This window comes from Eleginops maclovinus, chromosome 20, assembly GCF_036324505.1.
Source record: "Eleginops maclovinus isolate JMC-PN-2008 ecotype Puerto Natales chromosome 20, JC_Emac_rtc_rv5, whole genome shotgun sequence".
NCBI classification, from domain to species: Eukaryota; Metazoa; Chordata; class Actinopteri; order Perciformes; family Eleginopidae; genus Eleginops; species Eleginops maclovinus.
Genome location: NC_086368.1, coordinates 27,869,509 through 27,887,898, shown reverse-complemented (window position 1 = coordinate 27,887,898; position 18,390 = coordinate 27,869,509). Strand labels below are relative to the sequence as shown.

The following is an 18,390-nucleotide window of genomic DNA, read 5'->3' as shown; positions in this document are numbered from 1 at the left end:
TCTTATACTAGAGCAATACTGCCATCTAGTGCATCAGAAGTGCCATAAAGCCACATTATGTGGGTCCAAATTCTCCCATTCATGATGTTTTACCTGATTTATGTTCTAAAAAAAAGTAAACTAATGTTCACAAATATTTAAGGCACTCCCTAATATTTGTTTTTTCCAACAAATGGCAATCAGCTGTTTTCCCTTTTACGTTTTAAACCAAAAATGTAAAAGAAGAAATTTGTTTTTTCATTATGAATTTTTTCCCTGTTGATTATTTGAAGGAGAGGAAACGGACAGAGATGGACATGAAATAAAAGTGAAGCATCATTGAAATAAAAAAATGCATCGATATGACAACGATAAGCCAATCCCAGCATTAGGATTCAGAGTTTGTCTTTATTTAGATCAACTGTCATAGTTTGCATCCCCTGTGCATGACTGAACAGTGTAAATAGACCCGACATGCTCAGTAATGTTTTGGCGGTTCGGATGGCTGCGATAGTGTGTAAAGCATGCCATCCAGCTGCGGCAGCTAACGGAAGAATGTCCTCCCATGAGCCACACACTGCTGCCTGCCAAAAGAGTCCTGAGGAATCTGGCCTCTCATATCAGTGGAAACGTTGCTGGTGAAAGGTCAGAGCTGTCGGGGGATCTGAGTGTAACAGAGGAACAAACACTGTAATCCTCCTCCAAAAACAAAACCAGCTCCCAGGGTCAAGCCATGTTCGCCCCAGCAGAGAATACATTAACTACAAACTCATGTTGACTGCAGCCTTCTCTCTGTGTCTGTACCTTGAGAAAATTCTGTGCAAAGATACAACAATAGCAACACTGTGTATTATTAAATTGGGTCGCCAGAAGTGCAGAGTGAGCAGATTCTCAAAGGTGGCAGAGATTTAATCTGAATAAAAGCCCAGCAGGAGGAAAGAAATCCTTTCATTTATATAAAGGGGTTATCTGCTCTCCGGCTGCAGGTTTTTAAAATGTAATCAGAAAGCCAGCGTTACAAACTACAAGGGTGGTGGTGGGGTGCTTCTGAGCTGCATTGTTGGAACTCTACAATCCAGTGCTTTGCAGAGGGGAATGTGGTTCCCTGTAAAAAAAAAAAAGCAACAATTTTGAAAGTTAAGTTACAGATTTTTACATAAATGTACTAATTTAATCATGGCAAATGAGTCAATTTCTTTAGATATCACCCCGTCCCCAGTTTGGTGGGGTTTTTTCATGATGAAAGTGCATTACTGTATTGTTGCATACCCCTTTTGGGCTGCATTTAAAATATGTGGTGCAGTTGCATTTTTTTAATACTATTTGACGGTTTTAGTTCTTCTAATATTTCTATAAATTATTAAGATGTAAGCAGCATTTCAACTGCTATGCAATGTTGTTGTTTTTGCCTCCTTAATAAGGCACTTTCTTATAAAAATGACCATATCAATTGCATTTATTTTGAAAGCTGACTAAAGCTCTTCAATAATAATGTAGATGAAATATTTGCCTCTGAAATGTAGTGAAGTCAAAATACAGTACATGGGGGGAAAGTACCTCAAAGGTGAAGTACAGATCATTTTACAAAGGTATTATTAACTCTCCTAGAAATAAGTAAAGGGAAGTATAGTTGCTATGACAGGTGTAACAGCCCCCTCATGTGGACACTCAGGTGAAGTGCAGCATGCTGTCCTCACACTCCCTCGGCACAGTCACTTTGTAACTGTGGCAGGACAGTTTGTAATTATGTCCATTGTTATTGTCCCAATGATTACGTCCTTTAACACGGTAGCAGATGGCAAATTCTAACATGGCTCCTGGCTGCAAAATGAAGGGTGGAACAGGCAGACGAAATCTGAAGATATCTGTTTCTGGATCATCCCACCTCCCACGGTTCCCGCTTGACACCCAGGATGCCATTGTGTCTGTGTGTGTTCTCCAGTTGGTGAAAGAGTAGTGCAATGTGACTTCCTTCTCGTAAGCTAAATTCATAACTTGTATTGTGCCTGTTATCCCCTGCTCTGAACACGAAACCTGCTCCAGACACACGCTCTGAGAGGAAAGACGGTTAAAAAAGTCTGATTGAATCCTCATATCTTCAGGGAAACACGGTTTGAAGTAAGGCAGAGAAAGCTCTAATGACTTCCCAAAAGCCAGTTCTGAGCTCATCAGTAGTCTGAACATGACATGTTGGGGTATCAGGGGCTCCTCTTGAACTTTGAAGACCTTAACATCTTCCAACTCGAGGCCCAACGAGTCAACAAAGCGTACCTGCAGGCTTCGAAGTTCCTTTTTTCGTTCTGCAGTGGAAGGAAGAGAATGAGCTCTTCTCCTCATGATGGTCTTGGTTGGAGGATCACCTGGCGAGCTTTGCTTTAAATTGAGTTCCTGTACTGATGGAGGTCTTGGAGCTGGAGGTCGTATCCGGACCGGGGCTTTGGGAGAAGGCTTGGGGTCATAAATGTCCCTAAGACGAATCGTGACATTTCTCTTGGCGCATACGTCGTTGGAGCCACTGGTGAACTGGAACTGGATCCCACGCTTATCACCAGAACAGGCCATGTTCGTCAGATTGAATCCCCTGAGAAACAAAGAAGTCAATATACAACCTAAGCATTGGTTTCTCAAGCAGCACATGCAAAAATGATGCCAGTTTTCTAGAGAAAAAGCAATCATTTGACACTAACAACATTCAAAACTTTGAAATATGAAACAATTCACTAATTTCTGCATGCAAAGTGTGTCAACATGGAACAAACCTGTTACAGCAGGGACTTCTTGTGCACTGTTGTCAAGCCTGCCTCTCGCATTGACCTTGTTCACAGTCCGTAAGCCAAGTTGTTAAGAATCCAACTGCCAGCAGATGACAGACAGCTTGCCTCTGCCAGCAAATGCCAGCAACACTCCGTAGGAAATCGAACACATAAACATCTAGAACAAGCAATAAAAAAGCTATTGCAAAACCACAGACATAAGACAGTGTAGTAAGAGGAATAAACTTAATAAACAACTGAACCTGCCTACGAAGCCATCAGGGACAGGACTTTATCCGAAGACCAAACAGTGATCTATGGCCACCCCTCTTTGAACTCAGCCTTTGACATATAACATGAGACTTTATCTGGGGCTGGGAGGTGTAGAGTGAATATTTATAGCAGGTTGTGTGTCTGTTCTTCTTTACCTTCAACCTCAAAACAAGTGTCAGACTAGCAAATGTGCCAGAAATAAAACAACTACCTCTGTGTGGATAGGTGTTTCATCGTGTCACTTATAATGTTTAGTGTTTTGCATTAAATTGTACCATTGATATATTTGGAGATGTACCACTTTCTCTCATTGGCTTCAAAGAATGAAATATACACGTTTTAAATTGTATATCTGAAAATGTTAACATTGACTAACTAATTAAAGTGTCATATCTAGCCCAAAATGTGGACTGGAATTGCTAGCCAAAGATAATGAAGATATTTTAAAAATATATAAGATGCATGCTACAAAAATATTCTTTGTTTTGTCTCTTAAATTTAACAAATTAATCACACTCAAAATACAAATGAATGGAGGTGAAGAGAGAGAGACTGCAACCCAGATGTACACAATACAAAGAGAATAAATTACAGTTAACCATCAAATGAAGTGATAAACAGTTAAAACACAAGGCTTAATATCTGTCATCAAAGATTGTGTTATCATGCAATCGAATGTAATGTAACTCGTAACACTAATCAGTTTGACTTCAAAATGACTTGATGTATCATCATATAAATCAATTTGACTTTTTATTTATATTTATTTTAAGTAACTATTTCTTGTTTTTGTCTCGGAATGTACCTGCCCGGCACCAAATCACAAAGTTAGCATCGGTTAGCTAGTGAGGAAAGTGCAACTTTTGTTGGTATTTTCCTTGTCCATTGCTAAAATAAACTGGAATAATCAGGTGGAAGTGGTGAGTAAGGATGGCATATACAACTTCACTACTACACCTTCTATGTTCTTTCGAAATAATACTTTTTTAAAGCTATGTTTGAGCAATACTGTCAAAACAATACTGATTAGCTAACGTTAGCGCGAAGCTAGTTAGCCCACATCAGTGCACGTTTAGCTTCTTGTCTAGCTTGTTTAGAGTTTCTAAGTTATCAGACGTGATGAAGAAGATTGGACAAGAATAACATTGTACAACTTCACAACCACAGCATCTATTTTCTGTTGAAATAATCGTTTTTTAAGCTATGTTTTAGCAATACCAAAGCATTTCTGTTAGCTTAACGTTAGCGCTATGCTAGTTGTCTTTCTGGTTATGGTGTTCAAGTTAGTGCTAACATTGACCGGTAAAAACACTCTTTAATTGTGCGAATATGTCGGTGTGATTTTTAATAACTAATAACTTAAAAGGGGCCTTTCGATTTGCAAGAGTTTTCACAATTTAAACATAATTTCTTCTATCTTTAAGAGTTTATTTTCTTCTGTAGAAACAGCAACAAGGCAACCCTGTGTCTGTTAGGGTATGAAGGACACAAATCTTATCCTAAATCAGTCACAGTTTTAAACAATCCGTTAACGTTGTAAATTGGGACTGAAAAAGGAGCAAAACTACCGGGTTTGTCTTCCAAATAGTACACATGTCATATTATTCAGGTTACATCCATTTGAAATAAATTGGTGCTGACTATTGGTTTTCCCTGGTGTGCAGATTTCCTGTGTCTGTTTGACCCACTTATGGAAAACTCCTTAGAAGAGGACCCTCTCCCCGAAGGTGACGTTTTGAGGTAACCAAAACAACATTTCTGAGTTACAGGTAAGTATACACAAATGGAAACACACCCTACTTGTTAATATTACATTTCAAGTCTTAATTCTGATTAAAACAGCTGTATACAGTCATTTAAAATCATGGCAATTAGTCATTAATTGTCATCAGTGATCAACAGAGATGATAACATTTGTCTTTGACATATGAAGCACTTGGGTGACCCAGGACTCAGAAACACCAGGCCAGGGCAGGTTGACAGAAAGAAAGACAAACAGTAATAGGCTCTTCTAGTTGGCAGCAGTTTGCTTTGAATCAGGACAGAAAATTGGCAGCACAGCAGAAATGGATTTAACCAGCTCTAGTTATCCTGACAGGATGGAGGAGGAGAAGCTCCACACTTCCTCCAGAGAGTCGACCAGGCTGATCTGCCTCCAGGTGCTGCCTGCCTACCTGCTGGCCGGGCTGGGCCTGGTAATGGCCGGCCTGCTGCTGGACCGGGTGCAGGTCAGTGACACCAAAACTCGGTGACACCTGTACAGATCATATGTAGTCTGCAGGGCTGATTCTATCATTTTATTCCTATTTTAACCCTGGTATATTAGTGAAAGTTAAACCAGGAAAAGTAACCACGTGTCCATCCATGTATTCCTCTGAGGTGAATAGACTGGGCTGGTGGAGGATTTGATTTAAGGGTCACTTTGACCTTTTAAAAGTGACCGTGCCCCATGGGAACAAACACATTTATATGGTTCAACTACACATTCATTTACACGCTAAGTATGCAACCACTACTATGTCTGTGTAGCCTACTTTGTTAATTAACAGCAGCCAAATATTTGGTTCAAAATGACTTTTGTAATGGTGTTGCTTTTGCTAACAGAAACTGCTGGGACTACATCTAAACAAAAGGTGACATCTTATGAAAAAGGGACCATTATAGACCAAGGTAAGGCCTTGAAAAATGATATGATTAACTATTAAAACAAAAAGATGAAATAATACTTGCAGGAATGAGTCCTAAAACAAAAAAACAAGACATATATTTTCCACTATTTATTATTTTAAAATGACTTATTTCTTTAATATTGAACACTGCATTATGCCCTGATGAAAAATGAGGCTCACAATTATACAGAAGGCAAGCAAGTTATTTGTTATGTAACATCTAATTGACCTGCCTCTGCTGCAATGACTCATCACTTATATTCAGGTGTGTTGACAGAAGCTATAGCTATACTTTCACAAAAGGTTTAATAATAAAGACAGATCTTAGCCCTGCAGAGTCCACATTACTGCCTGCCTGTCATCACGTCTCAATTTGTTTATTTCGATGTTTTTTTGACTGCCAGTTCTCTTTAAAAGGTGACAAATGTGCCCTTAAAGAAGAGGAAAAACTCAATTGAAGTGTTCAAACACCATAAAACCTCCACTTACCCCTTAGTCTGTTAGCAGCTGTTGCTTCACAATTTAAATTACAGCCAGAAGGCAGGAGGGGGAGCTGCTGAGAGTTTATCCAAGTCATGTCTCAAGGACACTTTTCAGCTGAGTCACTGTCCTTGTGTCTATGTGTGTGTGTAAGGACATGTTCCTACTATACATTCTGTACAAAGGGGTCAAAAACAAGAACAAAGTGACAGGACTTAATGTAGATTTGTCTGCCTTTTGCACCTTAATAGCAGTACAGGTGATAAGGGTTATTGATTTTCTTTGCAGGTATTGGAATATGACAAAGACAGACAAATGACGTAATGCACTTGGATGAAAAGTAAGTGGCAGCCGGTGTGTTTCCTCCCTCCAATCCCAGAGGAAACACTGTGTCCTTTCCAGACAGCAGCAGCAGCGCCACGTTTTAGTGACAGGTACGACACCTGCTGCTGCTGACAGTGCGTCACCCCTTTTAGTGGGGGACATCAAGAGGAGGAGCTTTTCGAAGAGGAGGGAGAGTGGAACTGCAGTAAGCTCTGAAGTGATCTCACCAGGAGGAAAGAGGATAAACTGAATCACCAGCATCATCCATCACACAGCGCCGACACGACTCATCTGGAAATCAGAGGGAACCGTCCATCATCAGAGTCCCTTTCACACAGCCTTGGAAGGACATCCTCCTCCGGACCAAAATGAAGATGGAGATCCAGAGCCCTCAAGATCAAGAGCGTGACCACAGCGGCGAGGAGAAAGAGAAGATGTCGTGGAGAGAGAAGGAGGATTGGCAGCACAGGAGGGCTGAGAAGAAGCTGCTGGCCTTCTGGATGTCCTTGTCCCACAGGACCTGGAAACTCCTCAGACCCAGAGAGAGAGCCGGCTTCCAGAGATCCACCTCGGCCGCCCGGCTGCTGAAGAGCGAGGCATAAAGAGGAGACTAAGTGTGTGTGTGTGTGTGTGTGTGTGTGTGTGTGTGTGTGTGTGTGTGTGTGTGTGTGTGTGTGTGTGTGTGTGTGTGTGTGTGTGTGTGTGTGTGTGTGTGTGTGTGTGTGGCTGTAGAGAGTGAATGTGTGTATGTGTGGGTGGAGCAGAGTGTCCAAAGAGGCCTTGCAGACCTGCTGTCAAGTGGACCTGTGTGTGCGTGCGTGCGTGCGTGCGTGCGTGCGTGCGTGCGTGCGTGCGTGCGTGTGTCTTGTAACATTTAAGTGGATGAAAGCAGCTTCCTCTGATTAGTCCACCATTTCGAAAAGTGACATCTGAAGGGCAAAACAAGCTGGTAGAGTTTTCATAGAGAATGTTTCCAGCAAGGATCCATCAGCTGTGACTTAAAAAAAAAAATAGAAATCTACTTCTCCGTCTTGTTAGTGTACCCACTGTCGAAATGGATCATACCATCATTCTCAAATCAGCTTGAAAACCCCTCAAAACCCCTATTTTTTGGGGGTGAGCACAGAAGAGCCCTTCTTCCTTAACCGAACACTACAATGATGGGGTAACCGGGGGTTCAGCCATGGTGGTGACCCATCTCTCTCTGGAGCTGCGTTTCCAGGGGAGGAAGCTGAGGGGCTTCAGGTGTAAGCTGACCCGCTCTGCACACGGCTTACTGTCCGAGAGCTCATGGAGCATCGCCGCACAGATCCTGCTGCCATACCTGGTGTCCGGCATGGGCATGGTGGCCGCCGGGATAGTCATGGATGTAGTGCAAGTAAGGAGAGAAAGTGCATGAGAGATTACTGTACGGATTGTACCGGTATGAGGCATCGCTTTTTCCTTTTTGTGCGAAGGTTTGATATGATTCAGAACACCTATGTTTTTTCAGTTCCTATGATTTTTTTCAGGGTACTTGTACTTTAGTATTTTCAGTTTTTTTTAAAATATATTTATTGAATTTTCCCAGGGTATCAAGAAGGAGCGTGATAGCAATATTTCCCCCCTTTTTTCACACTTTCCTATGATTTTTATGAAACAGAAGCCCTGAGGCAAAAAAAAAAGGGTAATATATTTTCCGAGTCTTTCCAAATTTGGGACAAACTGTTTTTTGTTATGTGAAAAAAAAATGTGTGAGGGATAAGTTCTTAAGACTTGACTTATACTGTGTCTGTGCAGAAAGCTCTTTCCTCTCTCAGACAGATCAAATTGTATAAGAGATGTAAGGAAAACGTTATAAAATCGATCTTGAATGTCTATATTTTCTGCTGCTTGTGAGTGACACACCTTTTGGATCATGTGAGCATTTATCATAAGGACTTTCTCTATATAATACAAAAAACAAGTGTCTCTAACCCCTTTGTTTTTCCCTTGATATTGTCAAAATTCAAGACTCAAAAGGCAACAATTAAGAGTTAAACACTTTGCCTTTTTACTCAATTTGCATCACCTACTTCAAAGCCATTAAAAAGCCACTGATCGAAAAAAAAAAACCTCATTGGAAATAACTCAAACCACTTTAAATTTGAGAAGAATTATGAGGTCATAAAGGATCATATTGCTAAGGTTTTGAAAATGATTGGAAAAAAGTTGTCTTCAGGAGGAAACAGGAAGTGCATTTAAAGCCCCCCGCCCCCGTGGTGTTTTTCAGCACTGGGAGGTGTTCAGGGAGATCTCGGAGGTGTTTATCTTGGTGCCGGCACTGGTGGGGCTGAAGGGGAATCTGGAGATGACACTGGCATCCAGACTGTCAACAGCAGTGAGTGGAAACACACTCACACACACATACAGAACAAGAGAAGATAAAGACTGTTTCAATTGCAAAACTAAACTATCAAAAGCATCTTTTGTTTGTTTGTGTTGTGAAACAAAGAGACTCATTGCTGACTTCCTTACATTGACCTCCCATGAGATAGTGTTGTTTTCTAGCTTCACGTAATGTCCGTTTTTTATTCCAAACTCGTCACACGTATTGGTCGATGTTCAAAACACTAGAATAATGTTGTGAATTTAAAAAAAACTACTAGGTTATGTCGAGGCAATGAAGCTACCTGGTTATGTTCAGGAAAACATTGTGATTGGTTTGCAATGCTGAGGTTTGTTACCTAAATGAAGTCGATGTACAGTAGGTAATTCAATAGTAGTCAGCAGTCCTGAGTATACAGTAAGTCATGTGACATTCGACCCTTCTGAGAGACAATTATTTATTGTGCATCCTTCTGTTAATTCTCCATTTCTGCCCTGAAAAATGTGGACTTTAATTCAATGTATTATGTCAATAAACTTCACATAACTGTATTAGGTTAGTTGAAAGCAATAATATTAAGTTCAACCTAATTTTTGTTATTCAAACTTAATGTTATTGCTTTCAACCAACCTAATACAGTTATGTGAAGTTTATTGACATAATACATTGAATTAAAGTCAACGTTTCAGTCTTTTCAGCGTGTCCTCGCCTCAGTTAATGTCTCTCTAACTTCACAGACTTTTTGGCATTTGGCCTTAGGGTTTGGTCAGCATAGTGTTTTCTCAGGCTCTCCATGAGCTGCGTTAAGAGATGACCCCCTTCTTACGTCCGAATATGCATAAAGCAAGATTGTAAACCTTCAGATAACGATAGGACTAAACATGCCATGTGTCAGAGGCCTTGTCTGGCCTTCTCTGCAAGGGGAAGGTTAGGATTTGCAGACGGAACATTTGATTACCAGCTTGGTTGGTCGTTGGTTAAAGGAGCAGTTTAGGAGACAGGACTTCATTTTTTCCATCTGTAACTTCCAATAAGTCTTCAGTGTCTGTACTCACTGTGTTTCCAGTTTTTGCTCCAAGATTTTCTTCACACCTTCCTCCTTAGTACACTCCCTTTCTCACTCTTAATAATATGTCACCTGACTTTCAGAGCCATGCAATGTGACCTCCAGAAGGGGCATAATATGTACAGTAAACAGCGTCCCAGAACATTGTGTTGGAAAAAGATGCTTCAAGGAGTCAGTGCTGTAACTTGCATCCATTGATTATATTGAATCATCAGCGAGAAACCCCCCTGATCACATCCTCAGTGTTAATTGCTCGTTAGCGATGCACACTCTCGACCAATCAGAGCATTTGTTAGGGTAATTGATGTCATGGAGTTGAAGTAATGACAATTAAATGTGCAAGGTGAACCTGTGTGTGTCCACAGGCTAACACAGGGCAGCTGGACGAGGCTCAGCAGCAGTGGAGGATGGTGTTCTGCAACCTGGCTCTCATTCAGGTGACACACACACACACACACACACACACACACACACACACACACACACACACACACAAATACACACACACTCTCTATCTTCATAATAACACCCTACATCACTCTGCTGGCTTCTAGACAATTCAATTTGATTCAGGAAGCTTAGCCGGTGCGATAAGAACGTCCTCTAACTCCATTTTGCATGTCAGACAATTCCACTCAGGATAAGATATTGTTTCCAAATGGAGATATCAAAGTTCAAAGGGCAAACCAACAGAAAGGTCATCATAACCATCATTACAGTAGCTACCCAAATGTATCATTATTTGTTTTTAAGATAAATGATTTAAAATCCCCCTGAATAATAATAATAATAACAATAATAATAATAACAATAATAATAATAACAATACAATAATAATAATAATAATAATAATAACAAGAAGAAGAAAAACTAATAATAAGAAGAAAAGGAAATAAATACCAAAATAAAATACATTATTATCATTATATAAAAATAAATAATATAATATTACAAATAATAATAACAAATAATAATAACAATAAGAAATAAATACATTAAAACAAATAATTATTATTACTATTATTATCATTATAAAATACATAATTATATTTCTAATAATAATAAAACATATTTGTAATAATAAGAAGAAATAACTACATAATTAGAATTATAATACTGCTAATAATATTTTAAAAATATATAATATTAATTATAAGAAGAAATTAATACATTTTAAAATAATTATTATAATCATTCTAAAAATAAATCATTATAATATTACAAATAATAATTATAATAATTAAACAAAATTAGCAGCATTTCTTTCATAAAGTCACAGGCTCCTCCAAAAATGCAACATATATAAGACACAAAACATAGTGCAAGGAGAATTGAATCCCTTAACATGTAATCCATTTCTCTCCAAAGCCTGCATTTAATGATATAACCTGTATGCTATGGAACAAAGAATGAGACTCCGGTCTGTCCTTCTTCCCCAGGTGCAGGCCACAGTCGTGGGCTTCCTGGCGGCCATTGCTGCAGTGTGTCTGGGGGGTTTGACCCGGGGGAGGGTGGATGGGACTCAGGCTGCCGTCCTCTGTGCCAGCAGTGTCACCACGGCTTTCATCGCAGCGCTGTCTCTAGGTCAGACAAAGACGTCACTGCAGCAGAGGAACGAACAACACAGACAGAGAGAGGAGCTGGAAATTCAGAGCTGTCTGTAAAAAGTCTCCATGTTGTGCTCCGTCAGGGGTGGTGATGGTGGCAGTGATCATTGGATCCAGGAAGGTGGGCATCAACCCGGATAATGTGGCCACACCCATCGCCGCCAGTCTGGGAGACCTCATCACTCTGTCGCTGCTCGCCGGTGTCAGCAACCTCTTCTTCTGTTACAGAGGTCAGAGGTCACAGGTTACAGAGAAGAAGCAGGAGCTCTTGTTAGACTTGACTTCAGAGAAAATGCACCTCCTTTACTTCCAAAACATAGTGACATCATTATGTAACATTCACGTACTTGATAGGCCAATCATTACAGAGCCAGCCAGCGAACCAATCAGAGCAGACTGGGCTCTGGTTTCAGACCGAGGGTGAAAAGAGGTGCTGCATCACAGGCAGTATGAGAGAAATAAAGAGCTTTCTGAACATTAAAGCATAAAATACTATTATGAAGCTGAAACTGAGCCTAATATGTCCTCTTTAAAACAGAATAAGAGCAACAAAAATGTAATTTAGCAACAGTACTGTGGTGATTAGGGAGTATTTGGGCCAGAGGAGGGCAGCATATTCCTACTTAGATTCAATCAAAGGTCTGCAACAGACAGCAGCAGCAAAGACTTCCATCATTCTGTCATGGTCTCAACATCCTCTGTCTTCGACTCTCAATAAACTGTAATTCCTCTTAAAGGGAGTGTATTTAGAGATACTTACAGATGTCCTCTGCTGTGTTGCTCTGCAGATGTCTGGTTCCTGCCTCCTGCAGTGTGTGTCTTCTTCCTGCTTCTCATCCCAGTGTGGGTCATCATCGCCCGTCGCTCTCCACCAATCAGAGAGGTCCTGAAGTCCGGCTGGCAGCCCGTCATCATGGCCATGTCCATCAGCAGGTGAGCCCACCTTTTTACGACATGATTACTGTGGCCTCTTTCATTTCAATGATTTAATTAAGTTTGGGAATGTACCTATTTTATTAAGAAGTATGTTGTCTTCTTCAGTATTGGCGGTCTGATTCTGGATAAGACGGTGAGCAATCCAAACTTTGAAGGGATGGCCGTGTTCACTCCGGTAATCAACGGTGAGTATCTGATGACCTCCAATAAAGATTTAACATCAACCCCTCTATTGATCAGGTTTAAGCCTGGTAAAACATTATACAAACACCTCAGAAATGGTGGAAAGTATTTAAAAACTCATAGTGAGTGTGTCAAAAGAGTGAAGAAATGAATGAAACTATACCTAATATTGCAGCTTATTTTCTTCCATTGTTTATGCTCGCACCACCAAAGAAAGATCCGTGTTTGTGTTAACGTACCTGGCAATAAACTCGATTCTGATTCTGAAAAACATACAAATATAATGAAAAGCGAGTCGAATAAATCATGAAATATATCAAAACATCTGAAAAAGTATTACTATAATTTCTCTAAATCAGTCTTAGTATAATATGTCAAAATATATGAAAAGATGTCCTAGAGTGATGTCGAACACGACATGGAGAATGTATAATATACTAGGTGTAAAGAATGTAAGAAAAGCCATACCATAATATAAAGGAAAATATGGAGAAATGGTTTTATTTACTTTATCAAAAAAGTGACTTATTCTATACATTTATTTTAATACTAAATATATATTTAAAAACATATATATTTAAAAAAGGAAGTCATAGTAAAGTATGTCGTAAGAAGTTAGAAGAAAGAAAACATGAACATGCTCAAAGGGAAGAATGAATACAAGTTGTTGTAGTAAAATATGTTCAAAAAACATCTTGAAAAAAGACAAAGTATAGTGTGTGAACAAATATGTTAAAAAATAAGTAGTACAGTTTGTCTCAAAAAGTTATAAACAGTACGACGAAAGAATACATATAAAAAAATATGTATAAATCAAATAATAAATACAAACATTCATAGTAAAACATGTTCAACAAAGTCATTGTGAGCAGGATCGCTCAGGTGGAAGGTAAGAGACAGAAGGGTTCGGGGTTGGGCAAAAATAATAGCGTTTATTCCACACGAAACGTGCAACGAAAGCCTGCTCCCCGGCACTCCCAGGACGGGCAAGGCCAGGACGGGGTGTGTCGGCTTCCCAGGACCCAGCCTACTGCAAGACAGACCAGAACCAGGTGACCAACATGCTTTATATTAACTGACTGATTACCTGATTCCGATCAGCTGTCTGGTCTCCGGCCGAGCCACTCCCCTCCCCTCACCCCAGCAGCTGGCACTCTAACCACACCCGGCTGCCACAGTCATACAATACAAAGTAGTTGTATTTGTTTAAGTCATAGAACAGTATGTGGAAAAGGCTATAGACATTACGTCGGCAGAGCACAGAAAATATTGTGAAAAAAAGTAATAGTATCGTATGTTAAAAAACAGCTCAAAGTCCAGGTCGTTGTTGATATTTAAACACTAAACAATAACCTAATATCTGCCCACAAACAGCACTTCATAGTCTTTATTTATATTAGTTATTAGTCGTGTTTTAATTTGGCCTTTAAGTACATAGCTAAATGAGTGGTGACGCCATCTGCAGTCTACTGATTTTGTAGGAATGTTACTCTGCTTATGTCTCTACTTTAACTGCAGTATTTAAATACTTCATCCTCCCCTAAATGAAACTGTGTTACGTCTGGGGCACAATAAAATGATAAAACCCAAATGCACGACTCGACACAAAAAGAGTTTCCAAAAAAGGTTTTTTACTAGAGGTAATATTCCATAGTCACAAAAGTCTAAGCACACGCACACTAGCGTGGTGATGACTCAAAACGATCTGGCCCTGGGCACAGAGACAAACAGCTTAAGTATACAAGGTGAACACAGGTGTAAACAATAAGGGCGGGGCAGTTAATCAGGTCAAGGGGAGGGACAACCAAGGAGGGGAAATCAAGCTACCTGAAATGAGAAAGGATGTTAGTGATAAAATGATACACAGGAAATGGCAGACAACAAAAAGGATTATTGGACACAGACTAGACAATACATAAACTAAGGTCAAAAAACCATAACCATAATTCAGCATATTTGCCGAGACACAACAAACTGCATTGCATTTTAGCAGGATTGCATGAGCTCAGTTGAAGGATCCTAATATAAGACGCCTCTGGTGATGAAATTGGGATGATAACTTTGATTAATTAGCGTCTAAAATAAATATTGTTTTGGATATAATCCTCTTAACTGAAGCGGAAACAATCGAAGTAATTTCTCCCACACGTTTAAAGCAACCCGATGAACGCTGACATGTTTTCCTGCAGGATCCCGCAGCGCTGGGATTTGGGGTCATGTTGTTTCAACAGTCCTCATCTTTGAAGACGTTCGTAATTAGCTTCGTTATTTTCAATAATGTCAACTGATGTAATGTGGGAAGCTGCTGGAGCATGCGGACGCCCAGCAGCTAATCCCATTGTTATTATTATTATTTTAAAAGCGCCTCCAAATTTGTGCTTTTAATAAATCATGAGGTATTTAAGGCCCCTCAGAGAGGCGTGGAGGAACAGATGCCCACAAAGCAGCATACTAAGTGGAGAGGCATTACAATGGTCTTTACATGAACCACAGGCCTGATCAGAATGCCAACTATGCGTTAGCTGGCTCCCGTTAGCGTCTCTGCCAGCCTCAGAGCTACCAAACACTCCCGCATGTATCGCCCACCCCCCCGTACAGGAAGTGCATTTGCATCACAATACAGCGCTCTCCCCTCCTTTGGAGAGGACCAGGAACCAGCGCTGGAAGAGGTATTCAGATGCTTTCCTCAAATGACCGTACAAAAGACTCAAATCCAAATCACGAATCCTTTATTCGTCCCACAGCCGGTACATTGACACACTTATAGCAGAAGCAAAAGGAAAGTGCAGACAAAAGGGTTAAAATGGAAAAGAAAATGTCAGATAGCATTTAATTAAATCCAATAGGGAAACAGCCACTGTAAAAAACTAGTTAAAGCACATTAAAAGTAAGTGAGTCAATAAAAGGAAGTGAGCTAACAGCACGTATAAACAATACTACATAGTAATAGTGCGAGTCCTTAATTAGACATTAAATCATCCAAATGTTTATTACTCATTATGCAGATGGGTTTTTATTTTGCCCTTTTCATCACTAACAAATACCTGTTGCATTTTAGTGAAAGTAGTTCATCAAGGTTGAGGCAATTCTGCTTCCCTCAAAAGACTCAAATCCAAATCACGAATCCTTTATTCGTCCCACAGCCGGTACATTTACACACTTATAGCAGAAGCAAAAGGGATAGTGCAGAAAAAAGGGTTGAAATTCAAAAGAAATTGTCAAATGTTCACGTAATTAAATGAAACCACTGTAAAGAATAAGTACAAGCACATTTAAAGTAAGTGAGCCGATAAAAGGAAGGTAACAAACTGCCAGTTATAACAATAATAAATCCTAAAAGTCCTGAATTAAACATTTTACAGCAATTAGTGCTGAAATTATGCAGATGGGTTTTTATTTTGCCCTTTTCATCACTAACAAATACCTGTTCCATTTTAGTTTTGTAGTTCATCAAGGTTGAGGCAATTCTACATATTTTACCTGGTAGATTTTAGTATGGCATCCTATTATATAAGCGTAGGGTCACTGGTTCAAGTCCCAGCAAGACCAAGTGCTACTGAGGTGTCCCTGAGCAAGGCATCGTTCCCTACACTGCTCCCCGGGCGCCGTACATATGGCAACCTGCTTGTCCTAACGCTAGGATTGGTCAAATGCAGAATGTAAATTCCCCCTCTGTGGGACCATTAAGGGTTTCGTCTTCTTCTGATTTATGTAAAATGTTAACGAGCAAAGTGACAACAGCTGGCAGAAAAATGTATACCAAAGCTCCATATTTCTCTCTTAGACTATGTGGAGTCCAAGTGTGAAATATGTGTCTTTGTAAAATGAATACTAAATAACTTAAAACTAAACTCCTTCGCCAGAAACACTCGCGCTGTTAGGTGTAAATGATCCCTGTGCTTCAAAGCTCTGCAAACCAAGACATTGTGTTCTGTTTCTTTAATGAAATCAGCCTGTGGGGGAGAGCAGTGGTCCAAAGAATATGACATAACATCCACACTGCCTTTTGAGAGCACTCAGACCAGCATTTAAAATAATCCAATTGGATCATTTCATTAAAGAGAACTGCTGAATAAATCTCCCGCAGAAAATGAAGAAGTGAATAGTTTCTGCAAGAGTTTTAAATCAGATTTTGGAAAGTGACTGCTCAGCCTTTTCGTCAGTCAAAAACAAAATGAAAAGCACTTTTATTAAATCAAAGTTATTGTATTTCAGCCTCGGACAACAAAACCTCTCCTCCTTCCACTCAATCCAGTCTTATTGCTGTATTCCTAGTGTTATTAAATGTGTGTTCCGTTATTGATCTGTGCCACATGTGTCCTCTAATGCAGGTGTAGGGGGAAATCTGGTGGCCATCCAGGCCAGCAGGATGTCCACATACCTGCACTGCTGGACTGTTCCTCGAGTTCTTCCCGTTACGATGAGTGGAAACTGTCCCGGACCCTGTGCTACACTCTGCTCCTCAGGTCAGATATATACAGCATATGGGAAGGATACAAGAAAAATGCAGGTGTTAAATATCAGGATTTAAGTCAATTGCTTAGTCAAACATTAAATGCAGGGGCCTTTCCAGTTGCTAATTTCGATTTAAAGTCATTTACTACACTGTCTGTGTCTCTTGTGGTCATTTTAAGTCTGTTTTATTTAATTATTTTCTAGCATTTATAAGCAAACTAGCTCCAAAAAAACCACTGTATGCTACTTCTACAGCACCAGACGTCGGACAGATACCGTTAGCATGCTAGCTGGGGCATAATAAATGGCAGCTATAGAGCCAGATCCAGTATTTAACTCACATGAACATCAAGTAATGCTCATTGAAAACCAAATATAACATGTGAACGAAAGAAATAGCCTTTAATACAGTTGGCAGATTTGATTTACTTTCCAAAAGCAGGCTAGCTGTTATCCAGTCTTGCTAAGCTAAGCTAACAAGATGCTAGCTCTAGCTACACACAGACCTTAGGTCAATAGTTCTCTGTAAAAATAAGTGAATAACTTTTGTTTGAAAACTTATAAGAATAGAACTGAGTATAAAGGAGCATTCATAATTAAAAATGCTGCACAAAACCTCTTCTAAGTAACACAAGAACATGATTTTTAAACAGAACCTGTACACACTGGTTCACACCGCCTGTTTCTTCTCTTTCTAAGATGTAAACTCCAAATCCGCCAGAGTCCTGGTTCTTCTCGTGGTCCCGGGTCACCTCCTCTTCCTCTACACCATCCACCTGCTGCAGGGCGGCCACATCGCCATGACGCCCACCTTCATCACCTGCTACCTGTGTGCAGCGCTGCTTCAGGTCTGAGAAACCGAGAGGATACTCTGCTAGACCTCATGAAGAAAATAGTGTTTCATATTCTAGCACGATTTATATATTACCTTGCAATTGGATTTAATCTCACTGTAATTCCTTTAGTATTTTAAATGTATATGTATATAAATAGATTCTATATCTACTATTAATTTGATTATTATTTGCTAATTATCAAGATTTCATTTGATTTTTAATATATTTATTTTTAGTCATTTTTTTCTGCTTTTTTATTTATTTATATTTTTTCCGTTAGTTAAAAAAAGTTTTAAAAGCTTTTGGATTTGAGACACACGCTAAGGCATGTTTTATTTATTTATACTGTGTAAAAAAAAAACAGTTTAATGCACATATATAGACAAATAAGTCAATAAATTAAAATAAAACTTAGCATGAGTGTATGTTAAATGCTTCACACCAATCTCTGATATTTTAAACGTATGCAGCCATTCTCTTCT

At 39.6% G+C, this 18,390-nt stretch overlaps 2 protein-coding genes across 3 annotated transcripts in view; one reads left to right on the top strand and one right to left on the bottom strand.

Moving 5' to 3' along the window:
- Nucleotides 1-373: 373 nt before the first annotated feature.
- ppp1r3db (protein phosphatase 1, regulatory subunit 3Db) lies at nt 374-3,081 on the bottom strand. 2 transcript variants are annotated; one of them, XM_063910133.1, is made up of 3 exons: nt 2,996-3,081; nt 2,739-2,910; nt 374-2,560 (listed from the first exon to the last, which is right to left on the bottom strand). In XM_063910133.1, the coding sequence occupies exon 3, from the start codon at nt 2,539-2,541 to the stop codon at nt 1,648-1,650; it is 894 nt and encodes a 297-aa protein (XP_063766203.1). In that variant the 5' UTR covers nt 2,542-2,560; nt 2,739-2,910; nt 2,996-3,081; the 3' UTR covers nt 374-1,647. The 2 variants fall into 2 exon arrangements, with proteins under 2 accessions (XP_063766203.1, XP_063766204.1); XM_063910134.1 differs by having other exon boundaries at nt 2,739-3,027.
- A 3,519-nt stretch (nt 3,082-6,600) lies between these two features.
- Nucleotides 6,601-18,390, top strand: part of LOC134883366 (solute carrier family 41 member 3-like) — a 13,656-nt gene continuing 1,866 nt past the window's right edge. The window contains exons 1-9 of the mRNA XM_063911695.1: nt 6,601-7,856; nt 8,730-8,837; nt 10,257-10,328; nt 11,331-11,475; nt 11,582-11,728; nt 12,287-12,431; nt 12,540-12,619; nt 16,949-17,083; nt 17,772-17,920. Coding sequence (XP_063767765.1) covers nt 7,662-7,856; nt 8,730-8,837; nt 10,257-10,328; nt 11,331-11,475; nt 11,582-11,728; nt 12,287-12,431; nt 12,540-12,619; nt 16,949-17,083; nt 17,772-17,920 — 1,176 coding nt within the window. The 5' untranslated portion in view covers nt 6,601-7,661. The remainder of the gene's footprint in view (nt 7,857-8,729; nt 8,838-10,256; nt 10,329-11,330; nt 11,476-11,581; nt 11,729-12,286; nt 12,432-12,539; nt 12,620-16,948; nt 17,084-17,771; nt 17,921-18,390) is intronic.